The sequence below is a fragment of the Bemisia tabaci genome, chromosome 3 (genome assembly GCF_918797505.1).
Source record: "Bemisia tabaci chromosome 3, PGI_BMITA_v3".
NCBI lineage: Eukaryota > Metazoa > Arthropoda > Insecta > Hemiptera > Aleyrodidae > Bemisia > Bemisia tabaci.
The window spans coordinates 29719602-29745132 of record NC_092795.1 but is presented as its reverse complement, the minus strand read 5'-3'; the positions used below and the strand labels follow the sequence as shown (position 1 = coordinate 29745132).

Below are 25531 nucleotides of genomic sequence, written 5' to 3'. Positions count from 1 at the left end.
ATGGTTTTTTGTGATTTTTTAGGATTCTCATACAAGAAGGAAATAATGATCCACAGTTCCAATTAGACTTCCGTGGTCCAGTAATGATGAAAGGACGATCCGAACCGATGAAAGTGTGGTTCCTGTCAAGAAAATCCGTTCCATCGGAGTAAAATTCAGAACAATCATTTTGTCCACTCAGATCGAATGGTCACTCCTAGAGTACACAGTAAAATACCACGTCAAATGGACGTATTTCTGCCAAACGGAACTATAGACCAAAGTCCCTTTATACAGAGACTTAAGACAATACGGCTCATAGTTGTCACAAACGAAAATAAAGATTACACAAATTGTACGTTCTTCGAAATCTTTGATCATAACTAACTCTCGAATTCCTCTCTCCGTTCCTTCTCTAATTCCGTTTGTTCCTTGCCGTTCCCCTGATTCCCCGGTCCGTTTCAGTTTATAATTTTTGCAAGCAGTGAAAATGTAATCTTTATTCCCGTTTATGACACTGTGGAGACCTAAAATACGGGAACCAATCAGAAATGGATTCGTATTGTCTGTACTCTTATTATAAAGGGACTCTGCTATAGACGAGTGGGAAAGATCGGGTGTGCTCTGGAAAGCTGCAGAAGAAACAATGTTAAAGTGGGCATGATTCCCTTTGAAGAAATGAAAAAGCGGGATTTTACATTCTGTCGAACGGAACTAAGTGCTGACTGAATGCGGCACTCATGAGCCATGGGCATGTGACGAGAGCCTTGTAAACAGGGCTCATGAGTTAAAGACTCGGATGAATCCGATCGTCGTCTCCGTCATCACCGCTGACGTCACTAGCGCTTTATGATTCCCGTTCATTCTTACGACCCTTATCTGACGAGCACACCCCTTCTTTCCCACCTGTCTCTGGTTCCGTTGTGCAGAAATACGTCCCAATGGGATCTCATGAGTAACTTTCAGTGCCGAGTTTGACGTTCCGTGACATCGCTCTTAATGTCTCCGAAGTCAAGATATACGATGCAATATGCTTCCTAACTTTGTTCTTCTTTTTTTAAAAAGAAAAAAAGAAAAAAAGAAAACTGCAATTATTTCAAACAACACGTGAAAGAGTAATATTAATAAAAGAAAAGAGGGGAGAGAAGCTGGGGTAAAATCGGTAAAATTACCAGCTTTCGTGGTAACTGTAGTTGATTCTATCTCCGATTAGTTCGGATATATGCGGGTTTTTGGTCCAATATATACCTATAGTGAAGGTAATATTTACTAGTACATGGTGTTAAATTTGTAGATATCATCTGAAATGAACTTGTTGGTGTCTGAGATGTATTTTATACTGATGTTTTCTTCCTATTCTGTTTTCTTTTTTCAATCTTAAGTATTTTATCAGAGGCAGATTACCTGTCTGAGGTTATGTTTTGATGTTAAACTTCTTGGAGATTTTTATGTAAAATTATTCCTTGTTCTTTTTGGTAAAATAAAAAGTATACTTGTTTTTGGTATATAATTCTTCTGTTATTTTCGGCACTTCTATCGGCAATTGTGCGTCTTCATCATTAAGAAACACGGCCAGTTAAATCCACAACCTCGATTCAAAATGAAGGTCGGCAATGAAGCTACAAAAACAAATCATTTTTGTCTTTTTAAAAATATTTACTGAAAATTTTAAAAAGAGATTGTATGTTATTTTGCAAAAACGCCGCCCTAATGGGCCTGTTGCAAACTTTTGCTAGAGCAAAACTAAGAGTTGTTTCTTATAGATAATGCCTCAAAAATCACGATGAGCGCATCGGCAAACTCTGAAATGCACTCATAACTTCACAATCTGCGTAAGAAATTTGCGGTTTTTTGAGCTTCCCGCTTCAAAAACGATACTACGGCACAGGTGAACATTTTGTAAGAGGAGTCGTTCCATCGTCGGCAATAATCATCATAGCCGACGCCAATCCGCCAAAACACGTTTGATGGGACGAGATAACACCTGAACTGGATTAGACCAGATAACAATCGGTGTGTTAACGTTCATATTTTCCACGCCCGAATTGATTGACCTTGAACTCTCCTTGAATTACGCGCGGAACTGCGTGCAAGCGTCGGCCATGATGAATATCGCCGACGATGGAGCGACTCCTCTAACAAAATGTTCACCTATGCCGTAGTATCGTTTTTGAAGCGGGAAGCTTAAAAAAACGCAAATTTCTTACGCAGATTGTGAAGTTATGAGTGCATTTCAGACTTTGCCGATGCGCTCATCGTGATTTTTGAGGCATTATCTATAAGAAACAACTCTTATTTTTGCTCTAGCAAAAGTTTGCAACAGGCCCATTAGTAAACCTACGCGTAGCAAGATCTGACTTTAATGGGAATTAAAACAGTTGGACATGCTGCACTAAAGAACTACCAGCATAGCAATGCTGCTAAGACTGTTCATTGTGCATCTCTTCTTGCTCCTAATAGAATAACCGAAGAATATAAAAAGTTACGATTTACACACCAAAAAATGTTCCGTAAATGAATACCTAAATTTCATTTGTTTCAGTAGGTTTCATTTCTAACTTGCTTCCACTTAATTTATAATAGACGTGGAAGTCGCGAAATTTTAAAAACATTTCAATGGTGATGCCATTTGCAAAAACTTTGCTCAGTTTGACCATATTTTACGGGTGCTGTATTTTTTTAATTATTTTAGAAACAAAATCTATGACATTGAGACTTCGATTTGTAATAAAGATCTACTCTCGCTCATCCATAAAAGCACCTATTTGCATAGAGATTGCAATTGAACGTATGTTGTTCCTAAAGCGAGCCGGAGATGGTAAGTAGTTCTATACTTTAAAATGTTGTCCAGTTGCCCCCTGTAGAAATGGTTATTCTGTAGAGTGCAGTTTTTTTTTCCGGCACAACCTTTTCTAAACGTTTATTTTGTAATAAATGAAGTTATTATAGTTTTAAATCTTACATCCTGTTTAGTGGTTCATCCCTAAGTTTTCTTCGTGAATGGCATGACGTAAAAATCACATGTCTGCACTTTAACCCACGCCAACAGGTTCAAGGTTTGCATGACCCATAGAGAAAAAAAGGAGGTGTTTGCATTTCGGGCATCTCGGACTTTTTTGATGACGTAGGTCGGTACGGACGATTTTTATCATCGATTTTCTAGGAAATGGTGTAGTTTGTGAAAACAAGTCATTCTATGTAAAGTATTGGAAATTATATCATGAGTGGATTAAAGCAAAAAATTCGAACATTATGGTCCATTTCACATACATCGAATTCCGGATTTTGCCTGAGTACCTGTACCAACCTACGTCACGAGATAATCAGTCCTCAAGACGCAAACACCTCCCTTTTTTCCCTATAAGCATGACCAGGTCTCATTTTGTACTTCGAGTATTGAATTCAATTGATTTCAGCGAGCTCAGCTAACTTTAGCATGGAACCTTGGTTTTAAAAGTTAACGAGGTAATCGGATTGACTGCAACGTCTGATGCCTAATTTTAACGCTGGCGCGGGTGGGCCGAAAACGCATTCAACCTGACGTCAGCGGATCCAAGTACGCATGGGAGACACGCTTATGACCGACGTTGCCAAAATTTATGAAAATCCAAAGTTACTTGTTTTTCCTCAAAGTAGCGCCAAGAGTGTATAAACAAAGGGGAGATTATCCCAAGTAGCATTTCTCAACGGAAAAATCGCCATACATTGCGATTTTATCGGCGATAAATTGCCAGGATCATCAACATCTGAGCTTTCACAGTAAAGAGGGGTCCCGGGGGGGGGGGGGGGGTATCCTCGATGAAATTTGAAATAAAGCACTGAAAAAAAAAAGTTACGGGCTCGATAGACATACCGGCCGTTCCAGGCTCAGAGCCCGAAACTTCCGGGTGTTGGAGCCGTAGGTTCAATTGCTCCGGGTTTTACGCCTGGGAGTTTCGGCTTCTGAGCCCGGAACGCGGACGGTATGTCTGTATACTCCGTAAGTACGGCTTCCACGGCCGGAGTTTTTTTCAGCGAATGGACAAACTTGGCAACCGCGCAATGCCTACCGCTAAAAAGCGTTCTGAGCCGGAAGCAATACACGACCCTCCTTCGTAGACGAAGTTCAATCTCACGACTCGTTCCCTCTTTTTTCACCCTCCTCGACAGCCGTTTCATTACAGAGGCGAACAATTAGGTATTCTTGGAAAAATATGGCGTAAAAATAAACTTGGTTCAAGCCTTAAGCTATAGCGAGAAAAAATTATCATTGGAATCTCGACGCTTGGAGATAAAGCGTTTATAATCAGCTCGCGGAAACGGACTCATGCGCCGCGGAAGACGGTCTCGAGTCACAGTCGTTAGTCGATGAAGTATCTCGACTTTGTAACTGCAAAAGCGCGTGTCTCGATTTGCAACACTCCAGACTTTCTGTCAAAATTTATTTTCCAGGTGGGAGACTACTCGACGTCAATTTTTATAAACTTTTCTGATCTCTTCCGCTGTGTGAAAAATATTCTGTGACAAGTTCACACGATAGAGTTGGTTCGTTCTCCTTCGACGAACAAGACAAAATTTGGAACGGAGTTTTGGAACACAGCTAGAAAAATGCGCGATTTTGCAGTTTCACCATCGGTCTCCTTTTTTTATATTTTATGTATTTATTTATTCTATTTACGTACATGAAAGCCCCATTATTGGAGCTATGGCACAAGTCAAAACAAGCAGTGAGCTCCAACACAATGTGTTGATAAGGCGCGTCATTAACTCGCACATATCAACCCCTTTAGGTTTCATTTACAGAGATTTCAAAAAAGGCAAGCAGCACAACAAGAGAATTCACGATCCAACACTGCAAGGTCAACGACGCACCTTGACGAGACCGTGTATTGTGAAAGTAGAAAGCTATTCGATCGAATTTAAGTTTTTTGATCTGCCTCAAGCAAAATCTTATCAGATTCTTGAAGAAAAGTGCTACGGAATAATTTAAGCGAAGAAAGGAAAAATTCTGTCGAACTCCTAAAAGATAAAGTCGATTTAAAGGTATTTTGGGGCTAAAATACCCAAATCACCGGTATTATAAATCCCGTTATATTATTGAAAAGAAATTGACTCGATATAAATGCAATTGTATTAAATATGTCTTGATTTTGTTATTTTAAACGTCTTTTCATGCAAAGAAGCTCAACCATGTCCATGCTTTATTCATTCATGAATTGAAAGTAAGCAATCCACATCCCGAAAATCTACCGATTTGCCGTAAAAAATCGCAGAAACTTGATATACCAGGTCGATGTACCCACTCTTTGAATTTACCAATCAATTTAGTGAGTGCACGTATGTGAAAGTCAAAATGCTATAGTCATTTTGGGTGCATTCATTTTTCATGAAACAATTGTAAGTAATTTCAATCACGAAAAACCATAAATTTTCCGTATAAAATCGAAAAAATCAAATATGTCGACTCCCTGACGTGAAAATTAAATTCTACGTATGAAAATACTTATGTATCGATATGCTGAACAGAATGCCCGCCTCTCCTCGTAATTTACAAACCTACTACTATTTACTTACCTACTTACTACGTAATTATATATTTTTCTTATTAAAAACTAAGAAAATATATAAAAATAAATACCAAAACAATTATCAATAGATGTCAAAGACTGACTGAAAACTTTTATTAACCTCTTATGTGAAAATATACATTTTATCAGCTGACACTGACAATGTTGTCAGATGAACAGCACTATCAGAGCACGGGTACCAACTTTTGCAAAGTATAACCGAGGTTACAGATCTGTCAAAGCAACGTTTTGAACAAAACGGAGGAGTTAAATTCTCATTCCGAGAGTGCCGACCTGCTCAACCATCCTCGAATCAGTTCGCTTGATTCTGCTTATATATGCATATTTTAAATCAGCGCGTCGCATTCTTAGGCTTTTTTTAAAAAAACCAAGTAACGTAGACTCTTGGTATTCACTGCACATAAACTAGAGACCCCCAGAATGAGAAACAACTTTAAATCATAATTATTGACGGATAAATAAACTTTTTACACGCTTTGGAAAATCTGAGAAGTTCGCGGTAGTCACTTTTCGGTAAGGAACTAAGGGACTCGGTTATTGTATCGAGCAGGGTTCGAAACGATCGCAAAGGCGGTATACTACGTATACGCGCCAAAACACTAGGAATTACAATACACAATAATTAAAAATATAAATTACAATTGTAAAATGTTAAATTAAGTGGTAGTGGGTAGAATATTATTCAACAGCTGAAGTCAGAAATTCGTTTAAATCATAAAATGCCTTGGTTAAGAGGAGATTTCGAAGTAACTTGAAGAATTTCTTTACTTCACCATCCCGGAGTTGTTGTTTGATGTTCCAAGGCAGAGCATAAATTTATACTATTTCTACAAATTAATAATCACCCAAGCACAAGGAAAGGGAAACTCTAATGTTTAAAAAATTTAACGTTTCCTGTTCCCCATCCCAAACAAACAATTTTGTGCACGCTTGTATCCGAACGACGTAGAAATATTCAGACAGCTTCAAAACTGGATAAAATTTTCCAATTCGGAATTGCTATTTCTGGCTCATCCCAGAAACAACTTATATCCTTTTAGTTTTATGACGGAGTTAGGGGCTTTCATGAGCAAGCCTGAAGTAATAGTTCCGTATTGCAAGAGTTAAACTGAGGTTCAGCAGAGACTTAAAAGCTTTCCCTTGAACTATATTTCTTTCGTGTATGCTCAGTTTAAAACGATTCATATCTTAATTTTCCAAAAATGAATGCCTACCCTCTAAAATCTTGATTTACAGGAAAATATTGATTACTAAACAAAGTTATATGTCCTTGATGATCTGAACTTTATTAATGCTCAACTTGATTTGAATAAAAGCGTCAATCTTCTCCTCTTGCTCTTCTCCTTAGAGGCATACAAATGTCAATACTTTAGTATGAACTAATCTATCAGCCGTGCATTTCCATGAATTGATTGTAAAAACACTTGAAATATGAGGTCAGACCATCTATTTACTCCACAGTTATCCACCCAAAGCATAAATAAAATAATTTTTCTGTGACTTATCATCGCATCGTTTCTCAGGCAAAAAAACATAAGAAACATATTTCCATTCCAATGCTGCAAATTGGCCGAAGCGATTCATCCCCCCCCCCCCCCCAGGAATACTGCAAGTTTTGTCCAATATTATGTTGCTTCTGCTTAATAAATAGAAATATCAATAAAATTTTCGATTAGATGGGCCCGACCGTTTCCTCGCAAAAATGCAATTTTCGAATTGAAATTTCACAAAATTGAAATTTAGCTACGCTCTTATATCTGGACAAAGGACGATATGACAGCCATTCATAGGATGCACGCCTCTTGTTTTTGAGAGCCTGGCTTTTGTATACGGGAGTGGAACTGGATTTCTTCCTGTCCGGCTGCGTAAGAAATACATATATCTTCGGTCAATCTAAGCACGTATATTTCATCAGATTATCCTCCCTTCAGGCATGGGAGTCAATCAAACTTATCTTAATATTTAATTTGAAAAATAGAATGAAATTGTGAATCAACCACTGTACTAATTGCGAGGGGCGTTGGTTCATTTGAAAGGTGTTGTTCTCAAGCTTCGGGAAAACTATAAATTATTTTCTGGGGTTCCGTCCCGATTTTTAAATCCCTAAAAAATAAATTGGATGAGGGGAAGTGGGGGTTTTTGGTTTTTTGTTTTTCGGAAAAGTTTTGTTGCTACGCATCTTACTTTACTGTTTGCTGTCTTTTTATCAGCTGTTTTCATTCAACAATCATCATTAAGTGAGGTTACTTCCAACACTCAACTGCCATCAACTTACATTATTCTTTTCCCGCGTTTTTTTTTTTTTTTTTTTTTTTTTTTTTTTACGGTTTTTTCATGATTGCTTCCATCTTTTTCCTATTGCCAATTTTTCCTCATTAAGTCAATAACCTCCAAGTTTTTTTCTTATTTTAACATACCAAAAAAAAAAAAAAAAAAAAAAAAAAAAAAAAAAAAATTCCGATCAGAACTTTTCACGCTGTTTCTTTTCAATGTGTATAAATATGTTTATTATTAATTTCCATTTTCATTTCATCCTTTTTCTTCTGATTTATTTTTTTTAATTTAAAAATTGAACTTTTCAGTTATGATTTTGTTAAAATAATAATAATTTTTACTAATTTTAATTTTAAATTTAACAGTTGTTATGAGTGAAATTTTCAATGACCGAGGCGGTCGCGTCCTCCAAAACGTGGTCGCGTTTTCCAGAATTCTTCGCATGTTCGTTTTAGTGAAGCAAGAACTTAACTCTGTTATTAGTATAGAAAATCAAAGTTTCATTTCTTCATTTCGGAAGTATAAAATTGATGATCAGAACTTTGATGAAAATTTTGTTACCAAATTTTCAGTCGGTTCAATGAATATAATTTGTCATCATTGTGATGCTCGCCATTTTCAGGGTGAAATGTCCAATGGTCATTTTAATAACTGCTGCCAAATGGCTTAATTTCTTTACCGAGTATTTATATTCTCCAAATTTCATAAAGCGTATCAGAAATTATAATAGTGCTGTTGCTTTTGCCTCTTTCTCTGTAAATCGAATTGATATTCCGGGTGATGGACCTTATTGCTTTAAAGTTCAAGGATCCATATATAGGTAAGTTTATTTAATATTTACCGTTACGTAACGTACTTTTTTCAGTTTCTCAGTCCGTCCCTCCCTCCTTCCCACCCTTAACGCATCCGGAATGCAGCTGCATTCCCCGGAACCAGAAAGCAGACTGAACATGGAAAAAACGAAGAAGAAAAAGCGGAAAAATTAGATGAAGTTAAAACAGGAGCAGAAAAAGAGAAGAACCAGAAGGAACAGCTACTGAAGAAGAAAAAGAAGAAGCAAAAAAAGAAAAGACAAAAGGAGGAAAGAAGAAGAGCAAAGTTGTAGGAAATATAGGAAGAAAAGCAGGACAGAAATGGCAAAAGAAGAATCAACAATTTAATCGAAAAAAAAAAGCAAAGTATTTAAAAAATAAAAAAAGATCTTCTTTAAAATTAGTTTGAAAACAAATGTAAAACCTAAAAAAATAATTTTGTATGAAGATTAAAACAAAATTTTAGTTTAAAGTTTACTAAATAAAATTACAATTTTTGAAAACATTTGTTATATTTATTCTCTCAAAAAAATAATTAGACCCGATTCAAAGACAAAACAGAAAATTAAATGAAAATAAATAAAAAAAAAAAAAAAACATGTGAAAGTGAAAAGTGTACAGGAAAAATAAGGGCTGCGAAGCAGCCCCATAAGCCCCTAGTCATTTTTTAAACAAGAAACCATGGGACGTGAGCGCACTTTCGGACCTGATGACAGTTTTGTCCTTGGCATTTTTGTGCGCCGCTCAACCCATTTTTTTTTTTCTTATCGGCTATTTTCGGAGCTTTGTTTAAAGTCCAAAGTATTGAAAAACAGTCAAACCTGTAGGGTTGACACAAACATATTTATGATATAAGGAACTATATGCATGGGGTTTGCATGCAACACAGTTCCTTTTAGTATAATAAGGTCCACATGGCGATTGCTATAGATGTTCTGTTTTCATTTACTATGTCCAGTGGCGTGGCGTGAATTGCGATATATCGATTTTTACGCCATTTAAACCTATGGTAAAGAATCTATTATTAAGGTGTTCGCTGCGAACACCCCGTTAATCGATCCTTTTCCATAGGTTTAAATGGCGTAACAATATAGATATATCGGAATTCACGCCACGCCACTGTTACTGTCACACCCTCAGCGTATCGTCATCGGTGAGACTGGAAAACTCGAATCTCGGGTTTACGACGCGTTGCAAACTTCGAGTTATAATTTATTTTCCAAATAGAAAAATACTCGACGCCAGTTCTTAGAAACTTACGTGATTTTTGTCATTCTGCGTAAAATAAATATTTCGTAAAAATTGTAAGCAATTACGTTGCTTTGTTTTCCTTTGATAGGATAAAATTGAGGCGGATATTTTGAAACAACACGAGCGAGCTTACCGATTTTACAGTTTTTGTGCCGTCCACAGGACCCAGGGTGTCTACTTAAACAGGCTCGCCAAAAATCAGTACTTTTACAGTGCGTTTTCAGTTCATTCCCAAGAAATTCAGTACCTCCTTCACGGAAAAATTCAGTACTTTTTCAGTACCTCTATTTCACGAAATTCGATAAATTTCAAACATTAGAATTTCTCGCCCAAATTGAGACAAAGGTTTAACAAAAAAATTTTAAAAAAATCCGGACCTTCTTGCGGAATTCCGCACTTTTTCAGTACTTCCGAACCGTCTTTAAAAAATCGGTACTACTTCCGGACTTTCCGGAAATTCCGGACCTGTAGACACCCTGCAGGACAAGGGACTTGGGTGGCAAAATACTCAAAGGCCAATTTTTTAATACATATTTCAAAAACTGGAAAATTCTGAACCTAACTTTAGACAAATTGCAAGTAGCTATATATTTATCCCCAATCGATGATACTGATAATCAATCATACGTTAATCAATAGCTCAGGGTTCTTTTGCATGACTCCGTCAGATATTTTACAGCGCTAACTTCATCAGCGATTTTTTACCAAAAAAAATACAATTACCAAAAGCAATTCTTTCCTTCGAGTTCCCTGCTTGTTTTTATTCCAATGCAACACACGGCAAATTATTTACCAGGGGTATGAATCTACCGCATTAAGTCTATCCTGCAGGCAGCATTTTCACTGTCGGATTTGCGATGGAGTGATCCGATGGGTCCCAATTATTTATACACGCCAGTTTAAATAGCGATGAGCAAACATGAACCGCGAAACCAAGGACGGGTAAGGAGAAGCGGGGAGGGGGCGATGGGGGGAGGGCGGGATGAACCACGAAAAAACGGGTAATCTGGCCGTGGCGTTAACAGTCACGCCTTCAGCGCGACACACGAGGCTCCTGATCAGCCATTCTCAAACATAACGCTCTAACGATAGATAGACCTGCGTACCTGCGCTGCAAGCACCTATGCTTGTGAAGTGTGGAGGGTGATTGAAAAAAACAAAAGAAGGTGGTCGTTCGTGAAATGCATTTTGACGTCATTGGGAAAACCTTGAAGTACGTATGAGACCGCGGAAAACGTAAGCCGTTCAAGGCAATGGGTCGGTTCCACTACTCACAGAATAACGTTTTTAGAGTTTAAGCTTTTTTTTTTAAAGTTATTAGAGGTTTTTATCCATTCGAGGATTCTGCAACCTTGAATGAGCATCGGGTTAGGGTTAGTACACATCCATGCTTCATGCTTTCAAATTTTTGGGGAAGAAGGCCGAGTGGAGTATGTTTTTGCAGATCCACACGTTAGTTCCTTGAAAATTTGTCCCCACTACCAGGAAATGAACCCGGGACCGATTAGTCTAGAGTCAGATGCGCTGACCGCTGGGCCAACCTTGCCAGTAGGATTTGAGCTTATGGATTCGCAAGAAATAATGAGATCCGTCCAAACGTCTAATTTCTACGTCAAAAGGAACAAAAATGCAAGGAAACCCGTTTTGGTTAGTTATCTTTGAAAAAACTGAATATGAGCTAAGGTTTTCAATGGATTAGTTAAAGATACGCATTTTTCTTTGGTTTCGACCATCGATCTGGTACCTATCACATTCAAATGATGCGGTTACTGAATCTAGATGATTGCATTCAGTCTGTGGTCTTGCCATTATGTTGTCATCGCCCTTGTCATTTAAAACTAGAATCCATATCAAATCTGAGCATAAAGCTACAGTATACATCTTAAATACATCAAAAATATGTTAAAAAATGATCATCAATCGATCTGCTAATATTTAAACACGAGATTTTGAAAAGATAAATGTGCCTTTCACTAATTTTCTGTAAAAAGTTGCATCAGAATCACCTAACAGTAAAACCAGTCGGTGGAAAAAAGTTACAAGTCCAGGCAACCCAAAATACTAGGCGAAATAAATGTAGGTACTTCAGCCAAATTGAATCTACTCTTCAACGTAATTCCCTCACGATAATGCATTTACACTCGTAAAAGCATCGATGATTGATTTTTTTTCTGCTCTCCTCGCTTGAGCATTTCACCTTCAATTACTCGCGTTAGTGCCCTGCTAGAACGTAAACAAACGTAATCGAGGGAAAAAACGCAAAGCGCTGAATTTCGTTTTTTCTATTCTAATATTTTGTTGACGCGAGGTTGTCTCTTCATCACTCGAACAAAAAGTACTTTGATTTTTCGGAAGACACGCGTGAGTTAGAAACACAACCTTCCTCTGTTCAGTAAGTTCAGCGTGCGTAGTTGAGTAACTCTGCGTAGCCATAAAATCAGTTATGCCAGGGCGAAAGCTAGTTTTTTTTTGAAGTCAGGGAAAACATAATAGTCGTAGTTATTTCTAAAAGAAAATTGAGTGGCTTACCTTATTGCGATTTCTATTTAGTGCAGTCTACATACAAATCTGAAACAGAAGTTAGAAAGCGGAATTATTATAACAGTTGGTCAAAACGTTGGTCGAGTTCATGTGTCAAAATAAGGAACATCGGAATCAAATACATAGGTAAGTTACAACTATGCTAGAAAACAAGAGAACTTATGAAGCACAACTTTTAGGAATATTTTGGTATGTAACGTCCCAAATGTCCTTTTCATGGTGCTACATTATGTGAGCCTCCCTTAATCGAAATGCAAATCTAAGGGGCTCTCGTAAGAAAAGGATCCCAGATAAGACATAATATCTTTAAAATATTGGGCAAATATTGTCAGTAATGTCGCAATAATTACACAATACTGACAATATTTTGATAATATTTTAATCAAAATTATTTTTTTAAAAAATATTTAAAGAATCTTTATTTAGTATTTTTAAAAATAATTTGTTCGCCCAAAACATTATAAAAATATTTTCACAGTATTGGCACAGTATTTCACAGTATTTTAAAGTATTGGCATAATATTTATGCCAAAAGAAAATATGGTGTACACTTTTAACATTGGCTCAATATTTAACCAATATTGGCCCAATGTTTCCATAAATATCCAAACAATATTGTTTAAATATTGGCTAAATATTTCTGTCTTATTTGGAAGCTGTTAAAGAAACGACTATGAATACGACCGTAATTCGTGCATTTCAACACGGAGAAAAATGATTGATGAGGATGACAATGTCAAACATGGTTGTACGGCTTATGATGCGTGTAAATAAAAAAGCTGTTATCGCAGTAAGGCTGCAATATGAGAGACACACAGCCAAAAGTCATTATTACAATGTCCAATTTGTTGACAAAAAGAACGTTGCATCAACAGGAGAAATGCCGATCGTCACAATGTGGCATTGTTATTCTCACGCACAGTTTGAATGTCCCGCGCTATCTTCATTTCAACAATGCCAGCTCTGTTGCCGCGCACGATGCTTTTGATCGAATTCACTTTTTAAGGAGTGTGATTGCAATGATGTAAGATATTCATACCGCAGCAAAGTGATGTTTGTTTCTCTGACATAACAACACTGAATTTCCTACATACGATGTGATCATTTCTATATTACCTCTTGTTATCTGAACATCATGACAGTTAAATTTAAGAGTTTAATGAAATTCACATTAAATAGTGGAATTCACACAGCGTATACAATTTTTTATAAGTACTGCAGTCAGTATGCCAAGTTATTTATGGTGTACCTCTTATAAAATTGTCAGCTTTCATAGGGCGGGGTAGAAAGAGGGAGAGAGAGATAAGCTAAAAAGAAAACCCAAGGGTTGGATTTTTTGTCCCTCCATATGTCTCGCAGAAATTTTGCTCTGCTATCAGGGAAAGCACTCATTTTGTCATGGGAGATGAAATGGTTTCTTAGAAGTTGAGTGAAGGTAGGAATTTAAGTCCCATTTTGTCAATTGCCCTGGTTGGGCTTGCAAATGTGTCATAGACCTAATAAAAGAAAGAAAAATTATTTAGTAAGGTAAAAAAAATCAAAAAATAAAACAAAACAAAAATAAACTGAAAGATAAGCTGATGACAAAATAAAAAAATAAATATAACAGCAAAATAAAATAATAAATTAAACTTTTAAAAAAATAAATAAAAGAATGAAAAAGACAAAAAATAAAAAAAACAAGAGAATTACAATTAAACAATCGAAATAAATAAAATAATGAAATAAAACAAAAATAAAATAATATAATTAATTTTAAAATTAAATAATAATAGAATAGAAACATTAAAACCACAAATAGAAATAAATATGTACGATAGTAAAATGCTGTCGGTGAAAACTGTCCAAAAATTGCGTTCAACTTAACGATCCGTTCAAACAGACGCTATACACAGGTTTTTCATCCCACCGAAACAGGTTCCTTCGTTGCTCAGTCGGTAAAGGGTTAGGCTAGTGTTAGGTAGGTCGCAGGTTCGATCCCCGGTTAAGGCAGGAAAATTTCTATCAACAAAATGCCAAAGGAAAGCATCCGCACATTTCGTATATTTAATTTTTTACGATTTTGGTAGTTGTTGTCGCGAGTAATCATTTTAAGGGCTCTTTTGCATGTTCCGCCACTCATACTCCCGGGATACAGCCACAGAGAGCGAAAAACACAAACATGCCGCATTGTGGGCCACGCAGCAAGCGCACGGTGCGCTTCACCACAGCGGGGCCATGCATTCAACAATGCTACAAGGTTACCTCCACAACTTAACACGCACCTTCGAAATTACAATGCTGACATTGTGCGGTACGACGTGGGCAATGTTGGGCCTGTGGGTGACAATGTAACATTGTTGAACGGAGCGGAATCACTGTCGTCAGCATCATTCATTTCTCTCCGTGAAGAATAAGAAAGGAAGGCGAGGGAGCGTCTGAGGTTGGCGCGCTAAAATTCAGCGCAGGATTTGCGACGTTAATATACTCCAAGGGTGGATACCAGATAACCGCGCACTAGACTGAAGAAGAGGCTACAGCTCGAGAAGGACCGTTCCGCTGAAAATTCAGGGTGAACCGCGGGCCTCCGTTTGTGGCTTCGAATCGAATGCGAAAGCTCATTGATATCCCTGAAATTGGACGTATTTCTGCCAAACAGAACTATGTGCATTATGACTTGAACTCTGTTATGCATATATTATTATGGCTCTCAGGGCTCACGTCTCAATGCACATAGTTCTGTTTGATAGAAATACGTTCAATTGGCATTCAGACGTCCTCAAAATGACACCAAAATACAGATTCCGAGAATAACAGCGAAACAGCACTCAGACCACCGAAATTTGAGACCTGCCCGAGGATGTCACTCTGAACGTCAATTCAAAGCAGCCCAGAGATGCAACATCTATACTGTACAGCTACGAGCAAAATGTTGGAAGCACTATTTCTGACGAACTACCGGACCGATAAGGATGATATTTACATGTATGTCATTTTTTATAATACTGTAAAAATGAAATTTCAAAACCAAAATTCAGGAAACTTTTTAAAAATCGGCAGTGGACTTACAATGCGATGAAACTTACAGAAACAGTAATAAGCTTAATTTTGAAATCCAGAGAGGGAAAATCGATAACATGTTTTCGAAATTCCTTATCGAATTCTCGGATAATTAATGGGTATTGCACAAGACGCCTTTGAAAAATCATCGAAACTTCATGAATAATGAATTCTCACTTTTCAGCTTTTGTGAAATTCCATTTTGCGTCTTTAGAGGAGCAGCAGCCTCCCCCCCCCCTCACGGTTGAGGCTTTACATAAAACCTCCCGGCCATATATGTGATATATCCCGGAAATATCATTGACAGGGTCCGATACAAAAGAAGTCGATAAAATCAAACTTGTAAGATGTTAGTTCTCACTTTTATTTGGCATCTTTTCAGTACGTGCCTTAAAGCCACCTCGAAAATTGGCTTCATCATCAGCAGTTCCCATCATCAGCCGGAGTTAGCTGAAAATTGCTGATGATAAAGCCATGTAGCTCTGAAACCCACGCCAAAAAAATACTAAGTACAAACGAGAGGTAAAATTTTAAAATTGACTGATTTGGGGATTAAGCACAAAAGTGGACCGAGTTCACCAGAAAGGAACCAACCCACATTCAGTTGAAACTGAGAAAAAGAGGTTTGGGGTTTTATCCCTGCACAAGACTCAATATGAAGAATAAACTTCAGCCCCTCTTTTCACAAAAAATGCTTCTTTATAGACTTTCAGTTTGCGACAGGAGAAAACATACAGCTAGTGAAAGTCAAAAACATTCTTAACTCGATTTTTCCAAAAGTGTGGGTTGGTTCCTTTCTGATAAACCCGGTCCAATTAGGACTTCTTGAAACAGGTGAAAAAATACGTCGCACAAAGGTAAAATGAAGACCTTGTGCTAACGACTCAAGTCGTCGTTTCCTAGACGAAGGAACGTAACTACAAATCAATGTTGCCAAATTTCCCTTCGTAAATTGCATTTTAACCAGAAAAATCTTGGGCATTTCTAACTGAAAATTTCACTGATTTTTCTTCAGATTTCATGCAAAAATCAGACAAATTTGGATAAAAATTGCACACTTACATTTTTTTTAAAATAAATTAATTGTTGGAGTCAATTTGGCAACCTTGGATTGGAGTTACGTTCCTTCGTGCGGGAGACGACGAAGTGCGTCATTTTGCCAGAGGTCAACGTAATGTTCCTCCGGTGCATGAACGAGTATTACGTAAGCACGATACATCACCCGTGATGGCACGCGTGCATAGGCAGGGGTGGGTGTGTTGTGGGCGGTTCGGGGAGGAAGAGAAAGGGGTTGGAGGGCCGAAGGTGCTGGACCAGGAGCCTGGTGGCGGACGCAGACTCGCCGCGGAAGATAGGCCACCCGTATAAAAGTCCGGAGCCGAGGTCCTCAGGGCCCCGTAGCGTAGAACTCGGCAACAAGTGATCATGAGCGAGAGTATAATGGCATATTTCCTCGTCCTGTGCACCGTACTTGTTGCAGTCAACCAGGCTCAAGGTAGGTCTCACTTCTTTCTGCCGTTCTTTTAAGTTTTCTTAAGTTCTTTTAAGTTTTGCAACAAGTGATCATGAGCGAGAGTATAATGGCATATTTCCTCGTCCTGTGCACCGTACTTGTTGCAGTCAACCAGGCTCGAGGTAAGTCTCACCTCTTTCTGCCATTCTTTTAAGTTGAGTGTTATTGAGTCATCCGATTAAAAAACGACTCGACTTAGAAGATTTTCAGTTAATTACAGAGAAATGGTTTTTTGATACGATGCAACTTTGTTTTCAAACAAATTTTTTTTGATCTCCCATTAAGTTCACATTAGCAGATTTCGGTCCGAATGAAAATGAGCCACCTCTAGTGGTTTCAAAAATGTGTTTCATTGCACAAAATAGTTTTTGAGGTCATTTACAGTTTATTGCAGAAAAAAGAGTTTTTTGGGTCCGATGCAAGTTGCATTTACAAGCAAACTTTTTTTGACTTCCCAGGCTCCATTTCCACAGCCCCCCCACATTCGAATCTTAAACCAAAAATTATATCATAATTTTGTGCTAATTTTGTGCTATTTTGTGCCGCAAATTAAAAATTTTGTGCTGCAAAATTAAGGGGGGAAACGCTCCTCAAAATTGGGGGGGCTGTAGAAACGGTAGCCCCCCCACTTTCGAATTTTCGAAAAAAAAGAATGCCATAATTTTGTGCTAATTTTGTGCTATTTTGTGCCGCAAATTAAAAATTTTGTGCTGCAAAATTAAGGGGGGTAGCAGCATTCCAAATTGGGGGGGCTGTAGAAATGTTTGCCCCCTGTTTTGATTTATCGGAGAAGAAGTATGCCATAATTTTTTACTAATTTTGTGCTATTTTGTGCCGTAGCAAGACTTTCAATTTTTTCAAATTTAAGGGGGAAAAATTGGTATTTCAAAATTGGGGGGGCTGTGGAAATGTTTGCCCCCCTCTTCGATTTCTTGAAAGTGGAGTATGCCATGCTTCTGCTTTAATTTTGTGCTATTTTGTGCCGTAGAGATATTATTCATTTTTGTAAATTAAGGGGGGTAAACGGGCACATCAAATTTTGGGGGGGGGGGCTGTGGAAATGTTTGCTCCCCTTTTTGATTTCTGGAAAAAAAAGTATGCCGTAATACTCTCATAATTTTGTGCTATTTTGTGCCGCAAAAAGAAAATTTTGTGCTCCAAAATTAGGGGTCTTAAATACCACCCCAAATTTAAGGGGGAGGTCGCAGGTGCGGCAGCCCCCCACTTTCGAATTTCGAGAAAAAAAGCACGTCATAATTTTGTGCTAATTTTGTGCTATTTTGTGCCGCAAAAAGAAAATTTTGTGCTCCAAAATTAAGGGGGTTAAATACCATTTCAAATTGGGGGGGCTGTAGAAACGATAGCCCCCACTTTCGAATTTCGAGAAAAAAAGTACGTCATAATTTTGTGCTAATTTTGTGCTATTTTGTGCCGCAAAAAGAAAATTTTGTGCTCCAAAATTAGGGGGATTAAATACCAATTGAAATGGGAGGGGCGGGGACTGTAAAACAAGTTAGCGCTCCGGCGGAACCCGAATCTTCCGCTCCGGAGCGTCGCAGGCTCGCAGGTAGCCGGAACCTTTGCCAGCGCAGCGTGGTCACATCTCTCTCCGCTTTGACTTCTGCCCATGGAAACGGACGGAAAGGGCCAAGCACCGTGGCAACTTAAGAAAGATCCGGGCGGGAGATCCGGCGCGGCGCTCTTTGCACGGGATATTTAACCAGAGAGATTTATCCTATAATCATTAAGGATCCTTTTTGGAGGGTTATATACAGTTGGGTGTCAGCGAGTTCCAAATCGAATGTTGCTCTACTGTTTTTATTTTGCACGCTACCGATTATTATTTACTGAATCGAACAGTTTTGAGAAATAAATGATTGGCTTTCATTTCAGAAGCAACAACAATTTTGACACGTATCCAGCGAAACATATCATGAAAGGACCATTTTTAAGGAATGTTTCAGAAAATGTGTTATCGTTGATTTCAAGACCTCCGAAATCTAGTTTACATTACCTCACTGGAATGCGCCCTGTGCTCTTTTCCAATCTTTAATAACAAAATTCAATTTTTCCACCATTTTTCGTTAGGTGCCGATGTTTGGTTTCAAATAAAGTGCCCACACAAATACTCTCTAAATCTTGGTTCGGTATTCATGGTTCTGAGGAAAGCTACTGCACATTGGGCCTCTAAACAAGGTATGAATATGGTATGAATAGGTATATCTTAAACGTCGATCAATGGTAAACCCCCTTTCTTACGAGAAAATATGTATATATTCCAGGAAATGCTGATGAGATGAAGAAATAGGGATAGTATTATCGGACACAGCGTAAAAAACACATCAATAAGAACCATCGTATGTTAAGCTTTGTTTTCGGACGCAGACCTATGCAATTATTTGAGATTTTTATACCGTCATTTACCCTTCATAAAAGCACTTTCCCATGGTTCACCGCTAAAACGAGAGGTGAATTTATTGTTTTTGAAGTGTCTGATGGGACTCTTCCTCTCAATTTTTTCGGCTTATTCCGAATACGGTCTCAGTTTTTTTCTAGAATTTACCGATTTTCCGGAAAATTGCACTTTCTAAAAAAAAGTGTTCTTCAATGTAAAATCCCATATAAAAAAGACGGCTCAGTCGGCATGGGTTAATATTATTCAATTTGTTTGAAACTTTGCCGAGTTTTTTTGTTCAAATGAATTGATTTCAGGGAGTAAGACCCAAAAAATTCGCAAAAGAAATTTTTTCATGTGTGATTGGGCCACTATAGCCATCGATATGATAAATCCGGTCCCTTGAGTCACATCACTCCGCTTGATTGCGATCAATGTATTCTGTTCTATTTCGGAGCAACCTGAAAATTTTTGCATCGTCTTGCAACACCCTATATACCCCTGCTGGTCGATCACGGAACCAGAAATGCTATTGCTTTTGTTCTCCATGATGGGCCATTTTTAATTACTGGCCGCTATGCAGTCCAACCCCCAAAGGGCCCGCTTCGCAGGCCTTTGTTGCTCAATTTAAGTAGTTATACCGGGGGCTTGCTACGATGTTTGGAAAATCTAATGAGTAAATACCCATTCTCGGAATTGGCAACACAGCAATCCTCTAGACCGCTACTCGGCACGCTCGACATCGCTGCCCCATTGTCTCGCGCTTACCTGAATCTGACCCTCGAAATTTCAACGAGGATTAAACAGCTCGCGAGTGCAACTTTTTTATTTTTTCAAAATAAGTTTTTTTAGTCTATATTTTCAAATTCGCGGTAAAATTTCGAGCAAATCGGTGGTCAAAACAAAAAAAAATACGTGATTCTGCGGCATACCAAGATCAATAGGATCGCATTTAGCAAACAGGAACCTGCACAATCACAGTGTTGTAATAAGCCGGAACATAAAACGATAGCGTCACTCGATGTGCTTGACAGTTCAAAAAAAAAAAAAAAAGAAAAAAGAAAAAAAACACAACTAATACCAATTCCTTCATTTTATTAATCTGTTCAATGCTTACATAGGACGGCAAAATTCAAACAAGCCAATCAGATTAAAATATTCCAAACTGATACATCAAACGATGTCATATTTCTACGTTGAAAATGGCAAGTTGTGTAAATTCTAGGGCTTTTGGGGGGATATTTGAGCAAATCTGGCGATTTAGGGATTTTTAGCGAAATCTAGGGATTTTTTTTTCTTTCCGGCTAGGGATTTTTTTCGGGTCAATATTATAATATCTTACTCTTGATCAATTATATATCTTATAGATTCACGCGATGCCGATGCGCACGAAATATAAGTTTCGAAAACATCAAAAGCGCAATCGTATTCTGCGATAGTGAGAAGGATGCGCATTTGTGCAGGAAAGTGTTGCAAACAATTATTTAGGAAAGGGGAAATGATTTATCAATTAAGGAACGAGGATTTGTGACACGTAAAAGGCGAAAATGAAACATAAACTCCCCTTCCATAAAAAACCCCAAAAAAATTCCCGAAATTTGTCGCCCGATGGCATAACACCATGCCCCCCCCCCCCCCATTAATCAGGCTGTGTGAGCGGGCTCATTTAAAAAAAATTACCTGTTGATATCCGCAAAAATCATGAAAATCAGCCCAGTAGAAAGCTAGAGCTAAGCGTTACCACAAAAGAAATATTTCGGACACTTGAGCGCTTTTTAGAATAAATAAAGCGTTATTAAAAAAATATACATGTACATTGTGTTGGTACTTTATTTGAAACCAAACATCGGCACCTAACGAAAAATGGTGGAAAATTGAATTTTGTTATTAAAGATTGGAAAAGAGCACAGGGCGCATTCCAGTGAGGTAATGTAAACTAGATTTCGGAGGTCTTGAAATCAACGATAACACATTTTCTGAAACATTCCTTAAAAATGGTCCTTTCATGATATGTTTCGCTGGATACGTGTCAAAATTGTTGTTGCTTCTGAAATGAAAGCCAATCATTTATTTCTCAAAACTGTTCGATTCAGTAAATAATAATCGGTAGCGTGCAAAATAAAAACAGTAGAGCAACATTCGATTTGGAACTCGCTGACACCCAACTGTATATAACCCTCCAAAAAGGATCCTTAATGATTATAGGATAAATCTCTCTGGTTAAATATCCCGTGCAAAGAGCGCCGCGCCGGATCTCCCGCCGGATCTTTCTTAAGTTGCCACGGTGCTTGGCCCTTTCCGTCCGTTTCCATGGGCAGAAGTCAAAGCGGAGAGAGATGTGACCACGCTGCGCTGGCAAAGGTTCCGGCTACCTGCGAGCCTGCGACGCTCCGGAGCGGAAGATTCGGGTTCCGCCGGAGCGCTAACTTGTTTTACAGTCCCCGCCCCTCCCATTTCAATTGGTATTTAATCCCCCTAATTTTGGAGCACAAAATTTTCTTTTTGCGGCACAAAATAGCACAAAATTAGCACAAAATTATGACGTACTTTTTTTCTCGAAATTCGAAAGTGGGGGCTATCGTTTCTACAGCCCCCCAATTTGAAATGGTATTTAACCCCCTTAATTTTGGAGCACAAAATTTTCTTTTTGCGGCACAAAATAGCACAAAATTAGCACAAAATTATGACGTGCTTTTTTTCTCGAAATTCGAAAGTGGGGGGCTGCCGCACCTGCGACCTCCCCCTTAAATTTGGGGTGGTATTTAAGACCCCTAATTTTGGAGCACAAAATTTTCTTTTTGCGGCACAAAATAGCACAAAATTATGAGAGTATTACGGCATACTTTTTTTTCCAGAAATCAAAAAGGGGAGCAAACATTTCCACAGCCCCCCCCCCAAAATTTGATGTGCCCGTTTACCCCCCTTAATTTACAAAAATGAATAATATCTCTACGGCACAAAATAGCACAAAATTAAAGCAGAAGCATGGCATACTCCACTTTCAAGAAATCGAAGAGGGGGGCAAACATTTCCACAGCCCCCCCAATTTTGAAATACCAATTTTTCCCCCTTAAATTTGAAAAAATTGAAAGTCTTGCTACGGCACAAAATAGCACAAAATTAGTAAAAAATTATGGCATACTTCTTCTCCGATAAATCAAAACAGGGGGCAAACATTTCTACAGCCCCCCCCCCCCAATTTGGAATGCTGCTACCCCCCTTAATTTTGCAGCACAAAATTTTTAATTTGCGGCACAAAATAGCACAAAATTAGCACAAAATTATGGCATTCTTTTTTTTCGAAAATTCGAAAGTGGGGGGGCTACCGTTTCTACAGCCCCCCCAATTTTGAGGAGCGTTTCCCCCTTAATTTTGCAGCACAAAATTTTTAATTTGCGGCACAAAATAGCACAAAATTAGCACAAAATTATGATATAATTTTTGGTGTAAGATTCGAATGTGGGGGGGCTGCGGAAATGGACCCGACTTCCCAGAGGGTGAGCGTTAGCAGATGTTGATCAGTACAAAAACTATCCTTCTCCACAGGTACCAAAAATTTGTTTCATTGCACAAAAAAAAACCAGATTTTCGGGTCAGGGACAATTTTTGTATTTTGTTAAAAAAAAAAGAAAAAAAATTGATCTTTTATCGAGGAGCATATAGTTGTCATTGGTGGATTTCGGTCCGCTAGAAATCGATCTCCTTCTGGAGTTATCAATCGCTTATACTTCTAAAAGAAAAAAGCGAAACCTTTGATACCTCAGTTTCTTCTAGTAGAGAAACAATATGTACCAAAAACATGTACGAATTATTGAGAATGATTAGTTAGGTTGTTTTCGCACCTTTTTCCCTCAGTGTTGGGTCCTTTCCTGACTGGAATTTAAATTTTAGCCATGCTAGGAATTTTAAAAAAAAATTCTATCACAGCTGTATTTAAAAGGGAACAACGTTCTCTGGGAAAAAGGGACGTGCTGGCAGATCACTTGGCAAGATCCTCCATAAAGTTCACCATTGACTCTAAAGCTTCTTATCACATTTCATGAATTAAACTCCATTATTTTGTAATCTGAAGAGGAACGTAGTCAAATTCGTTTATTTTACGGTGATTCAGTTTTTTCCAGCCAGCTGGAGGAGACTATTTTACAATATTTACTGAAAGAATTATGTTTTTTACACGAGCTCGATGTTTTTGATCGGAAATAAAACACAATGACAGTTTAAGGTTTATCGTGTGGTTGAAATTCCGGTATGGGACATAAAAAATTGCTTTCTGAGGACGAGCGAGTGAAACTCTGCAAAACACGCTTAAGTCACTATCCTAACGTTAAAGTTGCTTGTCTTGCGCTAAACTATGTCAATTTGAACAATTTTATTAACAGGAAGAATCGCCGCTTTTATTTTATCTCGGAAATGATGTACCTACCGATAGTTGATTTTTTTTTTGTAAGGTATTATTATGTATTACCTACGAATGGTTCCACGCATTTGGCTACCTTTTCATTATAGTTTAGTTGGTGCCCTAATTAAATAATACTCCATTCGAAGTTCCAAATTCACATTTTTTGTTTCTGTACAATACCTTTCACTTCACATTGCTGATTTTTTCCTAATTTTAGAGGGCTGAAACCTTCTCGCAGATTATATCCCAGTTTCAGCAGGCGGACCAAACTTGGAAATTTAAAAATTCTGATGCAACCATGACTTCTCTATCGTAGAATATGTTTGTTTCGACAAATTGAGAGCGTGAAACAAGTTTATAAGTTTAAATGAACCTAACTAGCAAAATTAATTAAGTTCCAAGGAGAATGAGAGGATGAACATCATTTTCTTTCCTGCCTATCCTCCGCGAATTGTATGATATTTATTTTCATTTTCTTGCAATTATTTTTCACTCCATCTATTCTAGACTCTGATTGGTTTGATTACTTACCAAACATTGATAGTACACAGCATTCACAGATCTATACATCATATCATATTCGATAACAAAACTTTGCCTGTCATACTTTGTTTATGTCGTAGACAATTAGCCCTCGCCGGCAATTCGCAAGTCACTTGTAAAAGAATAGAAAAACACAACATTTAGAAATAAAAGAAAAAGATTACTTAGAGTACTTTTGTTTTGCCTTTGATGCGAGGAGTCACTTTTTCCTCCGTAGAAATATGAAGAAACAGACACATTTAGGAGAGTATGTGACGGAAACCACGACGTTGGGTTAAGGTCAAACAAGCAACTAAACTAACTCCGTGATAAAGCGTAGAGTATCACAAAAAATGAAGGCGCTCCAAGCCGAGAACATGATTTTGAAGGCAAGTATGCATCAAACCCTCACTAAGTCTAGGCGCACTATTGCGCTTTATCCTAATAATACCTGACCCGCTCGCAAATTCGGAGATTGTTAATTGCCTGCGACATTTACATCGCACTAGTTTTCATTTCCATTCTTTTCTCGGTAAAACATTTGAAAATATTTTAGAGCGATTTCAAGAAATAGACACATCCGATTTTCTATCAAACTGGCTCTTCAGGAAAACTCTTAGACGATTTTCCCTCTTATAAGGAGTTTTAAAGTTAAGTGGACGGAGACTAAAAGAGAGAAGAAACCTGTAATTAAGTTAATGTCGATAATTGCAGGTCGCAGTAAAATGCAGTGGCGACGGTCGCAGTTTGGCAACAGTGGGCTTTGATCATTTAAAAGCGCGTTAAAGAATCGATTATTAATATAAATCGAAACAGGCTGCCTTGCCCGCAATCGATTGTGCATGTGTATTAGGTTTAAAAAGAGGAAATACAAGCTTGCCGACTTGCCGGAAAATTGTCGCTGCCAGAAAAGATGTGCTTCTTGAAAACGCTGAAAAAGCTGTTCCTTTCGGAAAATTAAAGTAAAGACGCTAGACAAATTGCTACCTTTGCTGTCATAAAAATAAAACTTGGGGGTGCCGATAAAAATTCACCCCGTCAATTAAAAAATAAATCTGATAAAGAACACGAGAATTTTTGAAGGATCGCTTTTGATTTAGTAATTATAGAGAGATATAACGTATTCCAATACATAAATTCGATTTCCCATTTGGGGGGAAAATGTCTTGGTATACAAACGGAAATTTTCAGTATCAAATCTACGGCTAAAGTGAGAAAAGCGCAATGACATCACAACGT

General features: G+C 37.9%; 2 protein-coding genes and 1 long non-coding RNA gene across 3 annotated transcripts in view; 2 read left to right on the top strand and 1 right to left on the bottom strand.

The window, feature by feature from the left end:
- The window catches only part of Gycbeta100B (guanylate cyclase soluble subunit beta-1-like), a 35486-nt gene extending 33997 nt beyond the window's left edge, over positions 1-1489 (top strand). Inside the window, exon 14 of the mRNA XM_072298144.1 lies at positions 23-1489. Coding sequence (XP_072154245.1) covers positions 23-152 — 130 coding nt within the window. The 3' untranslated portion in view covers positions 153-1489. The remainder of the gene's footprint in view (positions 1-22) is intronic.
- Positions 1-25531, bottom strand: part of LOC109029780 (uncharacterized) — a 139358-nt gene that overhangs the window by 72772 nt on the left and 41055 nt on the right. Inside the window, exon 3 of the long non-coding RNA XR_011899524.1 lies at positions 12413-12451. This is a non-coding gene — a long non-coding RNA (uncharacterized lncRNA). The remainder of the gene's footprint in view (positions 1-12412; positions 12452-25531) is intronic.
- Positions 16801-25531, top strand: part of Capa (cardio acceleratory peptide capability) — a 44424-nt gene continuing 35693 nt past the window's right edge. The window contains exon 1 of the mRNA XM_019040406.2: positions 16801-16958. Coding sequence (XP_018895951.1) covers positions 16889-16958 — 70 coding nt within the window. The 5' untranslated portion in view covers positions 16801-16888. The remainder of the gene's footprint in view (positions 16959-25531) is intronic.